Here is a 17,912-nt window from a genome sequence, read left to right on the forward strand (position 1 = left end):
TGAGTTTTTCTTTCTTTCCCTTTCCCTTTCTCTCTTCCTCCCTTTTCTCTTTTTCCCGTTTTTTTTATATTTTCCCGGTGAAATCCGCTGGGGGAGGGGGTGGGGGGCAGCTCGAGTGAAGTGTTTGCACAGCTGCAGACCCTGGCTGCAGACTACCCCCATATCTGCCTGCACAATGGATAAACCCAGTTGGTCTAAATAAAAGACTACGATTCATATAAGGTACCGCACGTGTATACGTTTATGAATGAACGGATCGAATGTACGAAAAAGTTGTGCGATATGTTTGGGGTGATTTTGTGAAAATTATTCAGATTATTCCTTAAAAATGGTGAAAACAAGGGCGCAGAGAGAACTGGGAGTTACAACACCAAGTCCTAGAACGTCGGAAATTGTGAAAACACGTAAGAGAATAGGCCAAAAGAGCAATGACGGCACACGGCTTACGCAGATGTCAAGGAATGGGACTGAGGCGAAATCTGAACGGTATCTAATGATTTTCTTTTTCTGTGATTGTGAAGGTGAAGACTGTCTGAAGTGCAGTTAAGTAGAAATGCCACATTATTTTTTTATTTTCAGAAAAAGTGTATCCTGTGACCATTCATTTTGAAGCTCATGACTTGCTCTCCAATGTAAGAGTACGTTTATTTAATTTATTTTAAGCCAAGTCAAGGCTAGACCAGTAGAGGCGCTGGTCAGAAAATTGGGATCGTCCCAGAATACAGGGACTGTCTCAGTTTATAAGGATTTCTTCACACTAGAAATCTAGGAAAGTTCATTCACCTGTCAAGTGCCGACACCAATCAAGTGTGCTAGTCAATGTAAACATATCAGGTTTCATAACAAGATTATTGGAAGACGGTAAGTCATGAAAAATAGACGGCGAACTGGGGGGAATTGAGGTCACTGAATCTATTTTTAGCACTCTCAATTTCCGTAATTGCTGTCTTTGTCCCATAGGGAAAAGTGAAAAAAAAACGTCCCCATAAACAAGGACAGTCTCAATTTATCAAGACATGATTTGTCTTGGTTTATGAGGATATCCTTGTTTTCTGGGACAATCCCAGTTTTTGGACCAGCGCCTCTACTGTAGACAGCTGGCAGCCGTCTGTTTCGAGGAGTTTTTTAACATTTTTTTTTTTTTAATTTCTCCTCGTACACAGACGGCTCGCTAGCGTGCAGCCACCATTAGGGGACTTGCAATGCAAAATCCCCCCGTCGGGGCTCTTCAATTTTTGTCTTTAATGAATAAAAATTTTGAAAATTAACGCGACCAAAATGCAAATTAATATTCCCTCTTGGCATTAATTGCCAAAAAACAGAGAAAAATCAAGGTAAAAGGAACAAAAACAGTGACTTACCTCGGCTGTCGCGCAAATTCACTTCCCCGTTTTATCCGATCTTAAGTACATAAACATATGGCCATTGAGTCCCCTGTACAGATCGCGCTAGAACTTCGGTCTCTGTATTTGGTGAGTGAAGCCAACGGAGTTCAGCTGAACAACCAACATAACAGAGACCGAAGCTTTTGGTCTAAGGCAAGGCATGCAAGGGGCCCAAGGACAAGATTTAATATAAATATCATGTTTATTCTTCTTCTTCTTCAGGTTAAATCTGCCTCCTTCAGGATTGAAGATTCTTGCAGATGATTTATTTGGCATGTGTGTATGGCCATGTTTAGGTGTGCAGTGCAAAATATATACAGGTGCAAGTAAAAAGTCCCATCTGATTTAGCTCTGGCCTTCCGCCAGTCTCAGGCGGAAGGCTTTTGTTTGGAGAAGAGGCATTGATTTTGTTGGGAGGAAGAGTATTCCATGCCTTGATCGTCCTCGGAAAGAAGGATTGACGATGGTGCTCTGTCCTGAGTGTGGTAGCTGGTAGCCGTTCCCTTGTTGCTGCGATCGAGTTCTTGTTGATCCAGTGAGTGGGGTGATGTATTCTTCCACTGGGAAGCTGACAAGATTGTGGTGCAGCTTGTACATAAGGACCAGTCTAGAATCCTCCCTTCGTTTCTGCAGTGTGGGCCATTCCAGTTCTTCAAGCATAGATGTAACGCTAGAGGTGTTGTGATATCTGTTAAGCACAAATCTAGCTGCCCGTCTTTGGATCATCTCAATCTGGTGGATAAGACGATTGGTTGATGGATCCCATATCGAAGAACAGTATTCAACGAGAGGCCGTACTAGTACTTTGTAGGCAGTGGCTTTAAGTTCAGGCAGGTTGATGCGGAGGTTTCTGCGTAGGAAGGCAAGGGTGGAATTTGCTTTGCGGCAGATATTACTAACATGCTGGTTCCATTTCAGGTCCGATGTTATTGTGACACCTAGATATTTGGAGGCAGCAGTTACTCTCAGTACCGAGTTGTTCAAGGTGTAGATTTGATTGGCCGCATTCCTCTTCCTCGTGACTCTGATGACCTCACATTTCTGGGTGTTTAGTTCCATCATCCAATTCGATGCCCATTCACTGATTTTGTCAAGGTCATCTTGGAGCTGTTGTGTGTCTTGCTGGTTCTTGATAGCAAGATAAGTGATTGCGTCATCAGCGAAGAGTCTTACTGGGGATGACAGTCTATCAGGCAGATCATTAATATAGTGGATGAACAGGCAGGGTCCGAGGACTGAGCCCTGGGGGACGCCTGATATGACATCAATGGTTGATGAATGGTACCCGTCAAGGACTACTTGTTGTTTCCTATGATGTAGGAAGCTTGAAATCCATCCATTGTTCTTATCTCAGATGCCATAGTATTCCAGCTTATGGAGCAGTCTTTGATGCCCGACCTTGTCGAATGCCTTGCTAAAATCCATGACAAGGACATCAGTCTGGAGGCTTTGATCAAGGTTCTTGTGAAGGTCGGAGATAAATCCCAGCAGTTGTAGCTCGCAGGACTTGTTCTGTTGGAATCCGTGTTGCAGAGGATGAAGGATGTTGTTTGCACTGCTATGTTTCATTATGTTGCTGGCTACAATATGTTCAAGCAACTTACAACAGATACATGTGAGTGAGATAGGTCTGTAGTTGGATGGGTCTGTTCTGTCGCCTTTCTTGTAGATAGGCACTACATTGGCCTCTCGCCAATCGTCTGGTATCTGACCAGTGTTGTAAGAGATCCTGAAGATAGTGGTCAGAATTGGGGCGATGACATTGGAAAGCTTCTTCAGAACTTGAGGTGATATGCCATCAGGTCCTGGTGCCTTATGAATCTTGAGGCTCTTCAGAAGTTTCTCCACACCATTGGTCGTTATGATGATCTCCGGCATGTCTGGGTATGGCGATGCATCAGGCAAGAGATGTGGCGGGACTGGCATTTCATTAGTGAAAACCTTCTGGAATTGCTGATTGATAATATCAGCTTTGGCAGTGGAGTCCGTCACTCTCCGTCCCTCAGATTTCAGCTCAGCTATCCCAGTGTTGTCCGTCCGGTTGTGCTTGATAAAACGCCAAAAGCGTTTCATAGAATTAAACTCAGCTGATTCCTCATCCTCTTCATCCACAGTGAAGATTGACTCAAGGTAATTCCAGTATGCTTTCCTGAGTTCAGCTTGGAGTGTACGCTTGGTGTTCTGCAGCTCGACCTCCGTGTTGTGTGGGATGGGACCCTGGTTGTTATTTCTGTGGTGCCTGAATTTCTTCCAGATACTCTGTCTTTCCTTTTGATGAGTCGTCTGACATGGTTGGTGACCCAGGGTAGGCTGCCTTTAGGGTGTGTCATTTTGTGGGGAATGAAGTTTTCTACTCCCTTCTTGATTGCATTCTTGAAGGTCATCCACAAATCATTCAGTGTTGAAGTGTTGATTTTGCTATCAATCTCCTCCCATGTAGATATCATGACTTTTTCGAACTCCTTCCAGTCTGCCTTTCCGTAGAGCAGGACTTTTCTCTGCTTCAAATTGCGTCTCGTTGCTTTCACGTCGACAATGATGAGAGGACAGTCATGATCAGACACTCCAGGCACCACTTGGCTATCAAGGACTAACGTAGGGTTGTTCGTGAGAATGAGGTCCAGCACATTTCGTCCTCTGGTTGGCTCTCTGACAATTTGCGTGAGGCCGCGATCCTCGATGATTGTGCCGAACTTCTGATGTAGGGCTGGGTTCCTACAGTTGCCAATCACATGATCCTCCCAGTTCCAACCAGGTAGATTGAAGTCTCCTGCAACAATCACCGAATGAGTCGGAGGAAGTCTGTTTAGGGACCGCTCAAGTTCAGTAAGGCTGTCTGCATCTCTTTCATGTGGTCTGTAAAACGCTGCAACATGCAGAGTCTTTGCTCCAGCCAGATCAATTCTACACCACAGAATCTCACAGTCTGTCTCAAGTTCAACTTCCCTTACAGCCATGAATTCTTTTTTGGTTGCGATGAAAACTCCTCCATGTGCATCGCCAGGTCTGTCTCGACGTTCGATGTTATACGTATTAGTAGGGAACACCTCACTGCTGCAAATATCTGGCTTCAGCCAGGACTCAGTCCCGACGATGATATCTAGCTCATGATCCTGGATAAGGAGTAGAAATGTCTGCTTCTTCGCTCTGATACTATGGCAGTTTACATTAAGTATCTTGAGTGCCCTCGGTCGAGGCTTCTTTGCAGTAGTGGGTTTCTCATTCGGTCTAATGGGGTAGAGGTTGACGCTGGAGGACCAATACTCAGAATTGATGTCTCTGAAGCTCTATCCTGTTCATTTTCATCCTTATCGGTAGGCAAGGGTATATCTTCATCTCCAATGGTTAAGTGGTTGAAGGGGTTGTAGCTATCAGTGTTAGCTTTGAGTTCAAGGTTAGACATGCTGATATTGTGCATGCCGCACATGTTGCAGATCCACACAACAGAGCTGTTCCCAACTGCGATGTACTCCGCTGTGTTGAAGTGTACGCAATGTGCGTGAAACCACTGATTGCATACCCCTTCGCATTGGATTGCCTTTGTTTTCCATGTTACTGCTCTTTTGCATGCCCCACATGGGAATTTTGGCTTTCTAGGCATGTTTCATCTCAGCTGCGGTGGTGGGTCTCTATTATTTAGCTTCTAGGTTTGCAGAAGGCTGTGAACTGCGAGTTTACTTGAGCTCCGGTCAGTTTATATGATGATAAAGCAGCAAGTGCACTTAAGTCAGAGTCTAGATCTAGAAATCTACTTTACAGAGCAGAGTAGGGAAGTGAGGGTGACATTCTTATTAAAATCCTTCATAAGCAGGCAAGTCTTACAAGTTACATGAGGATTTCATTTATGCTAGCTATGTTATGATTTAGATGCAGGTCTAATTCACAGGTCCTCTTGACTGCTAACAATACATCCACTCAGGTAGTGTGCTGACTATATATGCAGAAATCAGTGCCAGTAACACTCACACAACATGCGAGGTTATACAGTAATACTGAGAAGACATTCAGTATTTCTCCTGGAAATAAACCTTAAGCTTCACACTATCCAACAAAATTTGCTGAATCAATGATTTGAATCTCTGTTTATTGAATCTGATGAGTGAAAAACCATACCTAGTTACTCCAGAAGAAATTGTGATGAAGGGTGATTTCAATCCAATTGCAGCAGTTCTCTTGACTGCTAACATGAAACTCAGGAAGTGGGACTGTGCTTAGACTATGCAAATATGCTGAGAAGACATCTCATGTTTCACCTGGAAATACACCTTCAGAAACTTTTCCCAACAAAATTGGCTAAATCAATGGTTTAAATATCTGATTATCCAATCTAATGAGCAGAAACCAGTAAATTCTCCAGAATAAAATGATGAAGGGTGATTTCTATGGAGAGATTTCAGCACACATCCTAGCCCAGCCACACACACATAACTTCATATTTATATTGAATATGCAAAAAATAATCATTTTAAATAAGTTAAATGAGTCGAAATTGAGGACTCCATGATGATATTTTTTAAAATATTTTGACATATACTTCTTCATCATGGAGCATTGAACCGCCTCCCATAGACACATCAAAACAAAGATGGATTTCCCTAGGAAATCCATCTTTGTTCTTGGTTCATTCACTCCCTGTTTCTCTATCTTTTTTTAAAAGTGTTTCTAGCTTTCCTTAGCAGTTAGCTTGGACTCGAACTGACGTCGCGTCAAGATTCTTCCCGCTATGCTAGCGAGAAGCGAGAAGCGCTTATACCAGAAGAGTTTTTTATTTAGTGAATATGAGCCGATAAGTTTGACTAGTCTAGACTCACAGACCCTTTACTGACTAATAAACCGATGTTTATGGACAATTACGAATTACACACACTCGTTCCTGCTCGAAATTTTGACGGAAGAAAGCCATATTTTTGTATGTATTTCCACTCTCTTATCATCTACAGTCCGACCTCTCTTATCCGGCCTCCCCTTATCCGGATCTCTCTTTTATCCGGACGCACACTTGCCAAGATTTTTTTTTCCAATGACATGTAGTCAGGCTGCATGTAGTACATGAACATGTACGTTGGGAAATGAGATTTCAATCTAACTCAATCCTATTCGCAAACTCACTATGAATACATATATTACAACTACATTATTTTTCATGAAAACATCTTGCCCAAATCACCAAAAGAACTTAGGTACTCTACAGGATAATTTTCCAGTAAATCAGGGCGCAGCGCAAACATTTCATCACTATCTATTTTTATTTCCTGGGGAAAAAACAACACATGTCTTGCTAGCTAGCGCTAAAGGCCTCAATACGGACAGCGCCATCTATCATGTTTGAGCCTACAGTATAACAATGGCTGACATTGCGAAGCTGCGATGATCTAATTGTAAAACTTAGTTTCATCGAGTCGTTCTCATTCTTTTGAGGTATGCTCGATGTATACCTCAATCATTTTAGCAGGTAAATCATCCGAGAGTTTTGGCCATCGATCGATTTCTTTTCCGTATAGATACTGCCTATAATTTGGACTGACACTCGTGAATACTGTCTGTACGCCCACTAAAATATATTACGTGTAGCTACCAATGTTGGGGAGGCAGCTGCTTGTATTTAATATTGGGTCTCCCAGATCCGGATTGGTGCTGGTCCCAACGTGTCCGGATAAGAGAGGTCGGACTGTATGTTCTATATTAGGGCTAGATATATTATTTTGAACCTTCTCCATATTTTTTATTTTCAATTTTGGGTGGCTGTTGCAAAGAAACTACCACTCAGTATATAATGTGTGGTGGGTATGCGCTCCGGAGGGGACCCCCATTTTTACAATCAAATTTCCGTTCCAAGGCATAGCATTTTTATCTTATTGAGAAAAAGAACAAAGAAATCCGCTCCAAAGCAAAGTATTTTCTTCTTATCGAGAAAAAAGAAGAAAGAAATCCGTTCCAAAGCTTAGCATATTTTTGTTAAGCAGTTTCGGCCGCATTGATCCGCTACAATGAGCTGCAATTTTGGTGAAAAGCGGCCGCAGACCGCATGTCCGACCATAACCTCTGCGCTAGCGCACCCGGCGCCCGTGCCGCCGGGCTTGCTGCATGCACGCTCCATAGGGATGCATACGCACTCACACGCAGGCGACCCGTTCCAAGGACCCCCGTTTTCACAAAAAAATTGTAGTTCTGAAGCCCGTTCCTAGGACCCTCCTCTTTACAATAAGCCTGCTCCAAAGCCCCCGTTTTTTTATCTCGCCCGCAGCACATACCACTTTTCTGGTCGAGTACCCCCGGGCTAGAGAGATCTACATGCATCGCTCCGCCAGACATGTCGGGTAGAGTTCCATATATGCACCCCCACTAGAATTTAAAATAAAAATATGGAGAAGGTTCAAAATAATATATCTAATAATAGAACATACATGATGGGAGAGTGAAAATATATACCCAAATATGGCTTTATTCCATCAAATTTTCGAGCAGGATCGAGTGTGTGTAATTGTCCATAGACATCGGTTTATTTAGTCAGTTAAGGGTCTGTGAGTTTGGTCAAACTATCGGTTCATATTTGCTAAAAAAAACCTCTTCTGGTATCAGCGCTCTCCCTAGCATAGAGGGAAGAGATCTTGACTGAGCAAGGTAGGCAACACTAAAAAAATCCGTAGAGAAATCTGAAGTGAACGAACTGGACGTCTCAACAATCTTCTGTTATTTTTCCTGGAGGGTGCATCTTTCCGACATGTCAAACTGTACAATGTTTCAATTGTCTGGCTACCGGCTGAGCGATCGGTCCATTTACAATTTGGAGCCGTGATTGCTGCTTAATCGTATATAGTCACTGTTCATTTTCACTTGTAAGATATTTCCCTTCCCCTTCATTTACTACTGTAGAAAAATTGTGAGGAGCAAGGCATCTACGAAAAGGCTTTCGACTCGGCTGGCAATTAAGCAAGTCGACAAGGAAGAAGAAGATGAGGATGACTTTGGTGGTTGTCATAGTAACCTAAACTCTGGCGAGGATGATGCGATCCATCAGAAGTCCGATTCAACAGAGAGAGATGGTGAACAAGCAAGAGGAGAACAGGAAGATGAGGACTCGGATGAGGATGAACTGATAGAAGAACAGGAGGACGAGACAATGGAAGATTCAGACAAGGAAACAGGAAAGGATGAGGGAGAAGAGGAGGATGATAGCGAAAGTGAGAGCGATGCAACGGACAGTGATGATGCAAGCTCACCCAAGCCACATGCAGATAAAAGAAGTAAATTTGTTATTTATGTATTTGAAAATATGCCTTTCCTTTAATCAAGTCAACGATAATGTGTTTTTCCCCTCCTCGTGTGTTCATAAATGTAATATATGAAGCACTGCGGAGCAATGTTTAGTTTGTAAGAGTGTTAGAAATAGACAAGAATGTCCTGTTTTTTGTTTTTTTTAAACAAGTCCACTTAATATTGGTATTCATAATGCATATAGCATTTTTCATTTATTTGATGTACGATAAAACAGCAATGTGGATAAAATGCCTTGCCCAAGGGCATAAGTGCCATGTCGGGAAATGAACCCTCGATCCTCGGATCTCCAAACAAGCGCCTCAGACCGCTCGGCCACGGCAATAACGTACTGTTGTTGTTATCATTGTTTTCAGTGTAGGAAATTCATGAGGGCGACAGGCGATTTTGCCCACATCACAGCCCAAATCTCCCCTCAAAATTCCCAAATCGAATGCTTTTGTTTATGCTGACCCTCTTTTCTACGGTCACCCTAAAATCTGCCAAAAACTATTCAGGATGTTTAAAGGATGATGCTTCAAAAACGTAGCCCTTGAAATCCCCCCTCCCCTTTTTAGCAATCACCCCGATGTGGAAAAAAAATATCCAATAAAAATCAGAATTATTTCCTACCCCAATTGTTTTACTTCTTATAAATGATGTGAAGCATAATAAAGGTAGTACCTGAATGGATTATCATATGAAAATGGTATGAGGTTTTTTTTTTGCTAAATGAGAAATTTTATCTTCCACTTCACAGTGATGACCTCCCAAAGCAAGGAGTCAAATACAGAGGTTGATGACGATGGTGATGACGACGATGATGATGACGATGTTGATGACGATGATGACGATGATGATGACGACGATGACGCACCCCAAGATGTATCTTTTTCAACGAGCAGACAAGAAGCGTTGGACTCCATCTCACAAGCTCTACAGCAAACAAAAAAGTAAGATCAAAGACTGATTGAGCATCCTAAATTACAATCTGACCTCATGAAGCAGCTGGGATGAAGATGGGGGTTGGCACCCCTATAATTTTGCAAATAGTAAAGAATGGGAAAAAAACACACAAAAAGCAAGAATAATAATTATAATATACTGATTTGTATAGCACAGAAACTATGTGCATGTACTGCACTGTTATCAAGAGCTACTGAAATGCTTATAAATAAATTTAGAAAGAAGAAGACTCCCTTAGAAAGTAGAAAGGCCTTTGATTGACTACTGATTACTGAAAATAAACTAAGAATGGCCATATTACAAAAAATTGGATCCATGAGAATACTTCATTGACACCAGCTGGTTGTTTCATAAAGCTGTTCGTAAGTTACGAGTGACTTTACGAAAGACAGGTGATCCTTTTTCGCTGTAAATGCCTACACATCTGATGTTCATTGGTGTTGATTTAGTTCCTCACAAAGGATCACCAGTTGTTCCCAAAGTGGCTTGTAACTTGCTAACAGCTTTATGAAACACCCACCAGTACTTGCATCCTGTTCTAATGCTAGAGTATGATGAACTACTTTGCTAGTTTTATTGTCTCACCTGCATAGCAGAGTGAGACTATAGGCGCCGCTTTTCCGACGGCGACGGCGGCGGCGGCGGCGGCGGCGACGGCGGCGTCAACACCAAATCTTAACCTGAGGTTAAGTTTTTGAAATGACAGCATAACTTAGAAAGTATATGGACCTAGTTCATGAAACTTGGCCATAAGGTTAATCAAGTATTACTGAACATCCTGCCTGAGTTTCATGTCACATGACCAAGGTCAAAGGTCATTTAGGGTCAATGAACTTAGACCATGTTGGGGGAATCAACATCAAAATCTTAACCTAAGGTTAAGTTTTTGAAATGTCATCATAACTTAGAAAATATATGGACCTAGTTCATGAAACTTATACATAAGGTTAATCAAGTATCACTGAACATCCTGCATGAGTTTCACATCACATGACCAAGGTCAAAGGTCATTTAGGGTCAATGAACTTTGGCCGAATTGGGGGTATCTGTTGAATTACCATCATAACTTTGAAAGTTTATGGATCTGATTCATGAAACTTGGACATAATAGTAATCAAGTATTACTGAACATCCTGTGCAAGTTTCAGGTCACATGATCAAGGTCAAAGGTCATTTAGGGTCAATGAACTTTGGCCAAATTGGGGTATTTGTTGAATTACAGCCATAAATTTGAAAGTGTGTTGGTCTAGTTCATAAAACTTGGACATCATAGTAATCAAGTATCACTGAACATCCTGTGCGAGTTTCAGGTCACATGATCAAGGTCAAAGGTCATGTAAGGTCAAAGAACTTTGGCCACATTGGGGGTATTTGTTGAATTGCCATCATATCTCTATAAGTGTATTGGTCTAGTTCATAAAACATGGAAATAAGAGTAACCAAGTATCACTGAACATCTTGTGCGAGTTATAGTAGTTTTCAAAATCAGCACTGCTGCTATATTGAATCGCGTGATGCAGGTGAGACGGCCAGAGGCATTCCACTTGTTTGATATTATTCTTTGGCTCTGAAGTTGGTAAAGTGTCTGCCAAAGATCGTGGGTTCGAGTCCACCCCGGGCAGATGACTGAAACCAGTGCGTTGTGTGTAAACGTCTCTCCCCTGTTTCATAGATGCAGGCTATGTTACAGTGGAAAACACTCTGTCCCTTGGATAGGATGTTAAATGGAGGCCCTGTGTAGAGCAGAGTCACCACCTTTGCACGTTAAGAACCCACTGCACTATTCGAATAAGAGTAGGGGAAACCCGGTGTAGTGGTTCACCTGCATTCCCCCAACCAGTTATATCGGGAGGAGAGACCTGCGGGTCACATTTCTGTGTGCTCGCCCTTCTAGGCGACCCAGATTGGCTGGCTCCTCCAAAAAATGCGCATTTGAATGTCTTTGACAGGTACATGGCGCTATACAAATGCTGTGAATCATCATCATCATCATTATATGGTTTCTCCTTTTTTTATTACAGGTTGGAGGAGAGAGCCAAGGAAAAAAGAAGGAATCGGGATAAATTTTTGAAGCTACAGAAAGAGAGGAAGAAGATATCTCTCGGACAATCAAGATTACCTGAAGACTTTTTATCGGAAGTTGCAAGGATACCAGACAGGTAAAAAAGACCAGCTTTATTTTGTATAGGTGTAGTTTCAGTCAACAGTTTACATATATACATGTAGGCAATTTCACACAAATTTTACTTTTTACAAAATAGTCAAAAAAAAAATTCTCAGAAATAATGGTTAGTTGTTCCATTCATATAAATTACAAGTAAGAAATCATCAATGTGTTTGTTACTTATTTTTTTGGGGGTGAAAATATTAGGTTTAGACTAGATTTTGCACAGCATACATTATACCTATTCTAAGTCAAATATAACTGAAGTCAAAAATGTGTCTGGTCACCAAAGATTCCTGCAAAGGTTCCTGTATATAACACATTTGGCATAATCCAGTCAAAAAATTGGTTCAATTTGGGCAAATACTTGACGTATGGAAAGTAGACTTATAAGAGTATATCTTTTCTTCTGTATTCTGTGGCGAATTCTAATTTTTGCTTTTTTCAATTTTTCTTACTGTAAAAGTTAATGTCAAGTTGGAATAGGGTGGGGACAGTTATATTTGACTTTAACCCTCTTAGACTATTCATAACATTTTTTGTAATAGTTCTCTATATTTAAAAAAATCACGGGGTGATAAACATGAAAATGACAAACAAATTTTTTTTTTTTAATGTAGATAAGCTAAGATTTTTTAATAAAGCAAGATTCTGGACAATCAGTTCTGTTTTCTGTATGTCCTGTAAAAAATATCTTTGTTCAGATGAAATTGTGAAATTTCTCCTTTTCTTCATATTTATACACCAGCCAACCCCCTCTGCCCTCGGTCACCACTCAGGCCCAACAAACTCCCAAAAGGGATTCGCATCACAAGGTCTTTGATTCGGATGGCGAAATGGACTTCGATGAGGGCGAAGACTTCCTTCCTCTATCTGCCGATGAGCCGAAGATGGTCGAAGGTTTCGAGGTCCATGCAATATCTCGACAGAAAAGGGCGCCCCCACCTAAATCGGACATGGCCTTGGATTTCTTGCAGCAGCAGATGTACGGGGGTCAAATTAAACGAGAATCAGGTACATTTTCCTTGCAAGACTTTTCAGTTATGAAATCTGAAATCTGTAATAATAATGATAACGCAGTTGTTGTATAACGCGTATCACATTATGGTATAACATCCCCCTCTGCATCCAAAGGACTTTGATATTTATTTTTGCTTTTTTCACAGGGTTGTATCAGCTGTGCGTTGGGCAAGGTGCCATATGAGGGGGTTGCAAAAAGACAATATTAATTTTTTTTTAAAGATTAAGTTTGATCAGATAAATATCTGAAGAATCCACCAATATTAATATCAAATTTGCATTATACCAGTATGTGTATTTACAAATATGGCATGATAACTGTTTGTGCAAGGACAATTCCATAAAATAATAAACTTTTTTATACGTTCAAGTTCCAACCCCCATTTTTTTCTCTCTATTGAATACATGACATCCTGATGAACTTATCTTTCTGTTCATTTTCGTAAATTAAGGTTTGATATTTTTTACATTTTCTATCTATACTCTTTGTACTGTGAATATGTTCATGGCTATGTATGGTCGTAATTCTCTTTTCAGTTTCATGTAAATTATGTGGTTATATTTTGATAAATACTTAATTAAAAAAATCCACTTCACTGCTCAAGCCATGACCATCTGAGTTCATCACACCTTTTCATATGCAGTAGAATAATATTGGTCTCTGGGCCCTGTTTGTTACCATGCCAGTTGCCATAGCAGAGCTGTTACTTTAAGAAAAGTCATCATTATTATGATTTGTATGTCAAATTATGCCATTATGATTTACCTTAATTATTACACTTTTGAGGGGGCAAATAAGTATATTTTATGCATTTAATACTATATAGTAATACTTGGGGCATTGGCGAACTCATTTGAAGGTGGCCAATGATGCTTAATAATTCGCATGATCGCTTATCTTTGTTTACATCGCTCTGAATGATATCATCACATGCTTGAATACTGAATCGATCTTGTGGTTTTTTTCCTCTTCTTAATCTGAGCCTGAAATGAAAGAGGATTCATTTCTTTTTTAAGGAATCTTTTCTTTGTATTACCTCTTCAGGGGAATTTATAATACCACATGCCACATATAAAATTACGACTCTTTATGTCAAAACTATGACTTTTGAGCTTCATGGCCCCGTCTTACAAAGAGTTACGATGATCAATCGCAACTACATGTATGGAGCATAGTCAACATATAAAATGCATGTTTGTTCCAAAAAAATCTAGTTATGAATGTATATCCATAAATTCATTGATTTCTTGACAATTTGGTGTGTTCTCCTTTGTTTAAAAAGGACATTTTGCAAATTTCCTGTAGAAAAAGTTATGACACTGATGGATTTCCATAGTTACGATTGATTGGATCAATTGTAACTTTTTGGACTACTACTTTTTATTTGTAAAGGTTGGCAGCCCTGCCATAGTTACGATTCCTAATGAAACTGGACTTTTTTGTAACTAAACTTCTCTTGTTCCTTCTTTGACTTTTTCCCCCAGCACTCAAGCATAAAGCAAAGTTGTTAAAACGCCAGGGTAAACCCAGCCATGCTTTTCACAACCCAAAAGGTATGTATTCAAACTAAGGTTAAAACATTTAAAGTGTAATCCAACGCAAATGAAAACTTGTTTTTAGAGGAATAAGACAAATTAGACGAGTTGATAGGTGAAAGTTTGGACAATATCGGACAAACCATAAGAAAGTTATGAATTTTTTAATGTTGTAAATATTGGTAATCACTATACCCATGGAAGACTTCAAATTGGCCGCATATGTGATGTCATAGTGATGTAAGGCAAGAACTCCTCTTCCGTACACAATACTCCAATACATAAAATGACTAAAATAACATTTTTTTTAAATTTTTTTTTCAAATTATATTTTTCTTTCATGAGGGCATAAAACAATATACTACCTGGGTTGTATTTAGATTACTGCCCCGGGGGAATCGGTACGCGGGAGAAAACCACAAATCCCTGATAATTAAGTACATGGCCTAGGGGAAGTTGTCCTTGCCCCCTGTCATAATTTACTTACCCAGTTGCCAATTTGAAATCTACATAGACTTAGGGATCTCGATTTTTTAAAGCAGCCATAACTTTCTTATCGCTTGTCCGATATCTTTCAAACTCTCACCATTCTGTTTTATTCATATTTTTCCAAGTATGAGTTCAGGTATAGAAATCTAACTTTGATTGGAAACTGATGGAAGCAATCTATAAGTGTTTGTCACAGGCCAGAATGCTTATTTGAAACAACATAACATTCATTTCATAACCACATGATCTTCTTGGCGTAGCTAACACAGGAAACAACATGTGGGACTACACTGCACACGGATAGTCATTTAATCAGTACCAGTTATTTTTTCTGGTCTTCATTTGCCCATTACACTAATTCTGTGAACATTTAATTTTCTGTTGTTACCAGTACGAGAGTTTATTCTTTAAACTGTGCATTCAAATGCTTAATACCAATACCAAGAATTATAATCTTCTTTTTTTTTTCATACAGAAAAGAGGAGAAAAAACAGGAAAAAGAGAAGCATCAGAGCAGGTGAAACAAGCCAGTGAACTTTCAGTAAACTTGGGACATTTGAGGATACCATGAGTGTAAACTGAAGAGGCTACACTGAATGAATAAAACTGGAAATGAATGAATACTTCTTCTTTTCATCGCCAGCATGCATCATTTGTTTTGATTGAGCCGAATGTTCATTGCCACGAGTGACTTGATGCCCTTCTAAGTCTCGTTTGACATTGATCATGGAGAAGTCGAAGAGAAAGGACGATTGGAAAACGGTTTAACGCATGATCAGTTGACATGTCTAATTCAAGGAGTAATATGAAGTAGCCAGCCAGTTCCACTTGTAAGCCGCTGAAGGCTCGGCCATGTCATTCCGTGCAAGCCTTGACTTGCGGGTGATAATTTTTCCTGCAAGTCGCCTGCATTGACGGTATCTTGCACGCTGTTGCCCGCGGAAGTGCGCACACCAATCTGATTTGCACACAGAAAGGTTTTGAACTGCTCAAAACTTTGTTGGAAGTGATTGCCTGCAACTCACCCGCAAGGTTTGCACGGAACGATGTTTAACCCTTTGAACCCGAAAAGCCAGAATACCGGCTTCAAGTCATGTGATTAGAAAAACAAGGGTTTTAGACATCAGTTGACCTGTAAAAATGATGTAATTTTAGAAATATTCAGTCGATAACTTCAGTTTATAATTTTGCCGACGATTGGCTTTCATTTGTAAGGTTTTAGCATAAAAAATGACTACCCTACCAAGGAGGCTCATGTGATAATACACAGTGAGTTGTATTTGGACTATGCGTAAGCTATTGTTGAATATTACTTTGTCAAAGCAGTGATTTTGAGGCAAAATTTGAGATTATCGTCAGTGCAGGAAGCTAAACAACATCGGCCAGGTCAGGCAGGGTACAAGCTAAGTAAAGTGCCGCTGACATAGTTTGGCTCGAATCATAAGAATAGAAGATCATTTATTTCAAATGTCATGTATTCCTTCATTTTGCCAATAATCTTTATATTTGCAAATAATTCAGGGTGAGGGTCACGATCGTCCCAATTAATTCAGGGTTCAAAGGGTTAAGGATAAACAAGTCGTGGTTCCTGTATCACAAAGCTTATTAACTAATTTTAGAATTGATTTTCTTGATTTACATTTCATCTCTTTCATTCTTTTGTTTTTATTATGTGGTTTGCCCTTACTATTCTATTTTAATTATTTCAGGGTTTTTATTTTCTTTAATAGTGCATAGGGACTTTACTCACACTTTTTTATGTGCTATAAAATAAATTTTATAGCTATTATCGATCGATCATGAAAATGTGTTCTATGAATTGCTAAACTTTGATGCCCTGGGCTTCTTAACAAAAAAGTTTGCAATCAATTCCTTAATGGGCGATGATGGTCAACTCAAATCATTGTAATGCGTATTTTGTTCAAAGCACTGACCGGGGAGTGAGGGGGGGGGGCATTTCAGGAAAGTTGTCAGCTCTGACTAAATTGCCAGTGTTGACAAGTTTTCAGTGAAATCTTGGGCCCATTTCATAAAGGACTTAGAACTGTTTTAACTTTGCCATTATGGCAGCTACCATGGTAACAGGGCTCAGCAGTTACAATAATGGCAAGGGTACCATAGTTTTAACCCTTTATGAAACAGGCCCCAGGTATTGATTGGCCGAGAAGAAATGACTTCTGACTGTTACTATGGCAACTCTGGGAGGAAGACAACTTGTCAGTGCTGACCACGTTCACGAAACGATCCCTACGAACAAATCAGAATGGTGGCTTCAGTTATGAAATCTGTTGCACACCTTTATGAGGCTCTGTTCACATTGGGAAATGTTGATTGTGCTGCTCCTATGATTTTATGTTTGTCTTAAAGGGGAACTACATCACCCTGACAATAAGTTCTCCTTTAAATGTGGTGTGATATGAATTTACAAATAAAATGAATTTGCTCAAAAATTGAACGTAATTTATTTGTGTGGTGGATATATCATCATACCCCCATAATAAAAGTATCTTTATACGCCATGTTCCATACAAAAAAAAAAGGGAATACATGGATTATTGATGGAATTTATATTACATGATATACAGTGCGTCCCAGAAAAAACCATACCGAGATTAAGCGATGATTTATCATAACTTAATCACAAATATAATAGACAAATGACCTACCAATGTAAAGCTTAGAATCTCCTCGTTAATCTGTTATTACTTAGATTATTCCCCATTCACGCATGAGTGAGCAAAAACAATTTGAAGAAAGGATGCCAAAAACTAATTTGGCGGGGGGTATCTGAATTTCAAAAAGAAAATCACATGCCTAAAAAGTTCAATATCTGCTCTTTTATTTGATACCTTAATCACAAAAAATGGTCAAGAAGTAAAAAAGTTATGTTCCATCGAAACAATGCTTGTATTTCCATAATTTCATTAAATAAACCTGTTTTCACCTGTTTCCCACAGAAGCTATCGCATGGTTAACAAAAGACTTAATGCATGGCTGATCGTCAACAAAACGGAGTGTCAAGTGAGTTTAAACGCTAGCCTGTAGAACCTCTTAATTTTAGGAAATTATTGAAATTCAAGCCTTATTTCAAATAACCA

The 17,912-nt window shown here is 39.9% G+C and overlaps 1 protein-coding gene across 1 annotated transcript; it reads left to right on the forward strand.

The window, feature by feature from the left end:
- Positions 1-210: 210 nt before the first annotated feature.
- LOC129276426 (clumping factor B-like) lies at positions 211-17,274 on the forward strand. The gene is made up of 7 exons (XM_054912801.2): positions 211-486; positions 8,259-8,629; positions 9,400-9,592; positions 11,627-11,764; positions 12,518-12,783; positions 14,275-14,343; positions 15,290-17,274. Exons 1-7 carry the CDS (start codon positions 329-331, stop codon positions 15,346-15,348), a joined length of 1,254 nt encoding a protein of 417 aa, XP_054768776.2. The 5' UTR covers positions 211-328; the 3' UTR covers positions 15,349-17,274.
- The last annotated feature ends 638 nt before the right edge of the window (positions 17,275-17,912 follow it).

This window comes from Lytechinus pictus, chromosome 14 (genome assembly GCF_037042905.1).
Source record: "Lytechinus pictus isolate F3 Inbred chromosome 14, Lp3.0, whole genome shotgun sequence".
In the NCBI taxonomy this organism is placed as follows: domain Eukaryota; kingdom Metazoa; phylum Echinodermata; class Echinoidea; order Temnopleuroida; family Toxopneustidae; genus Lytechinus; species Lytechinus pictus.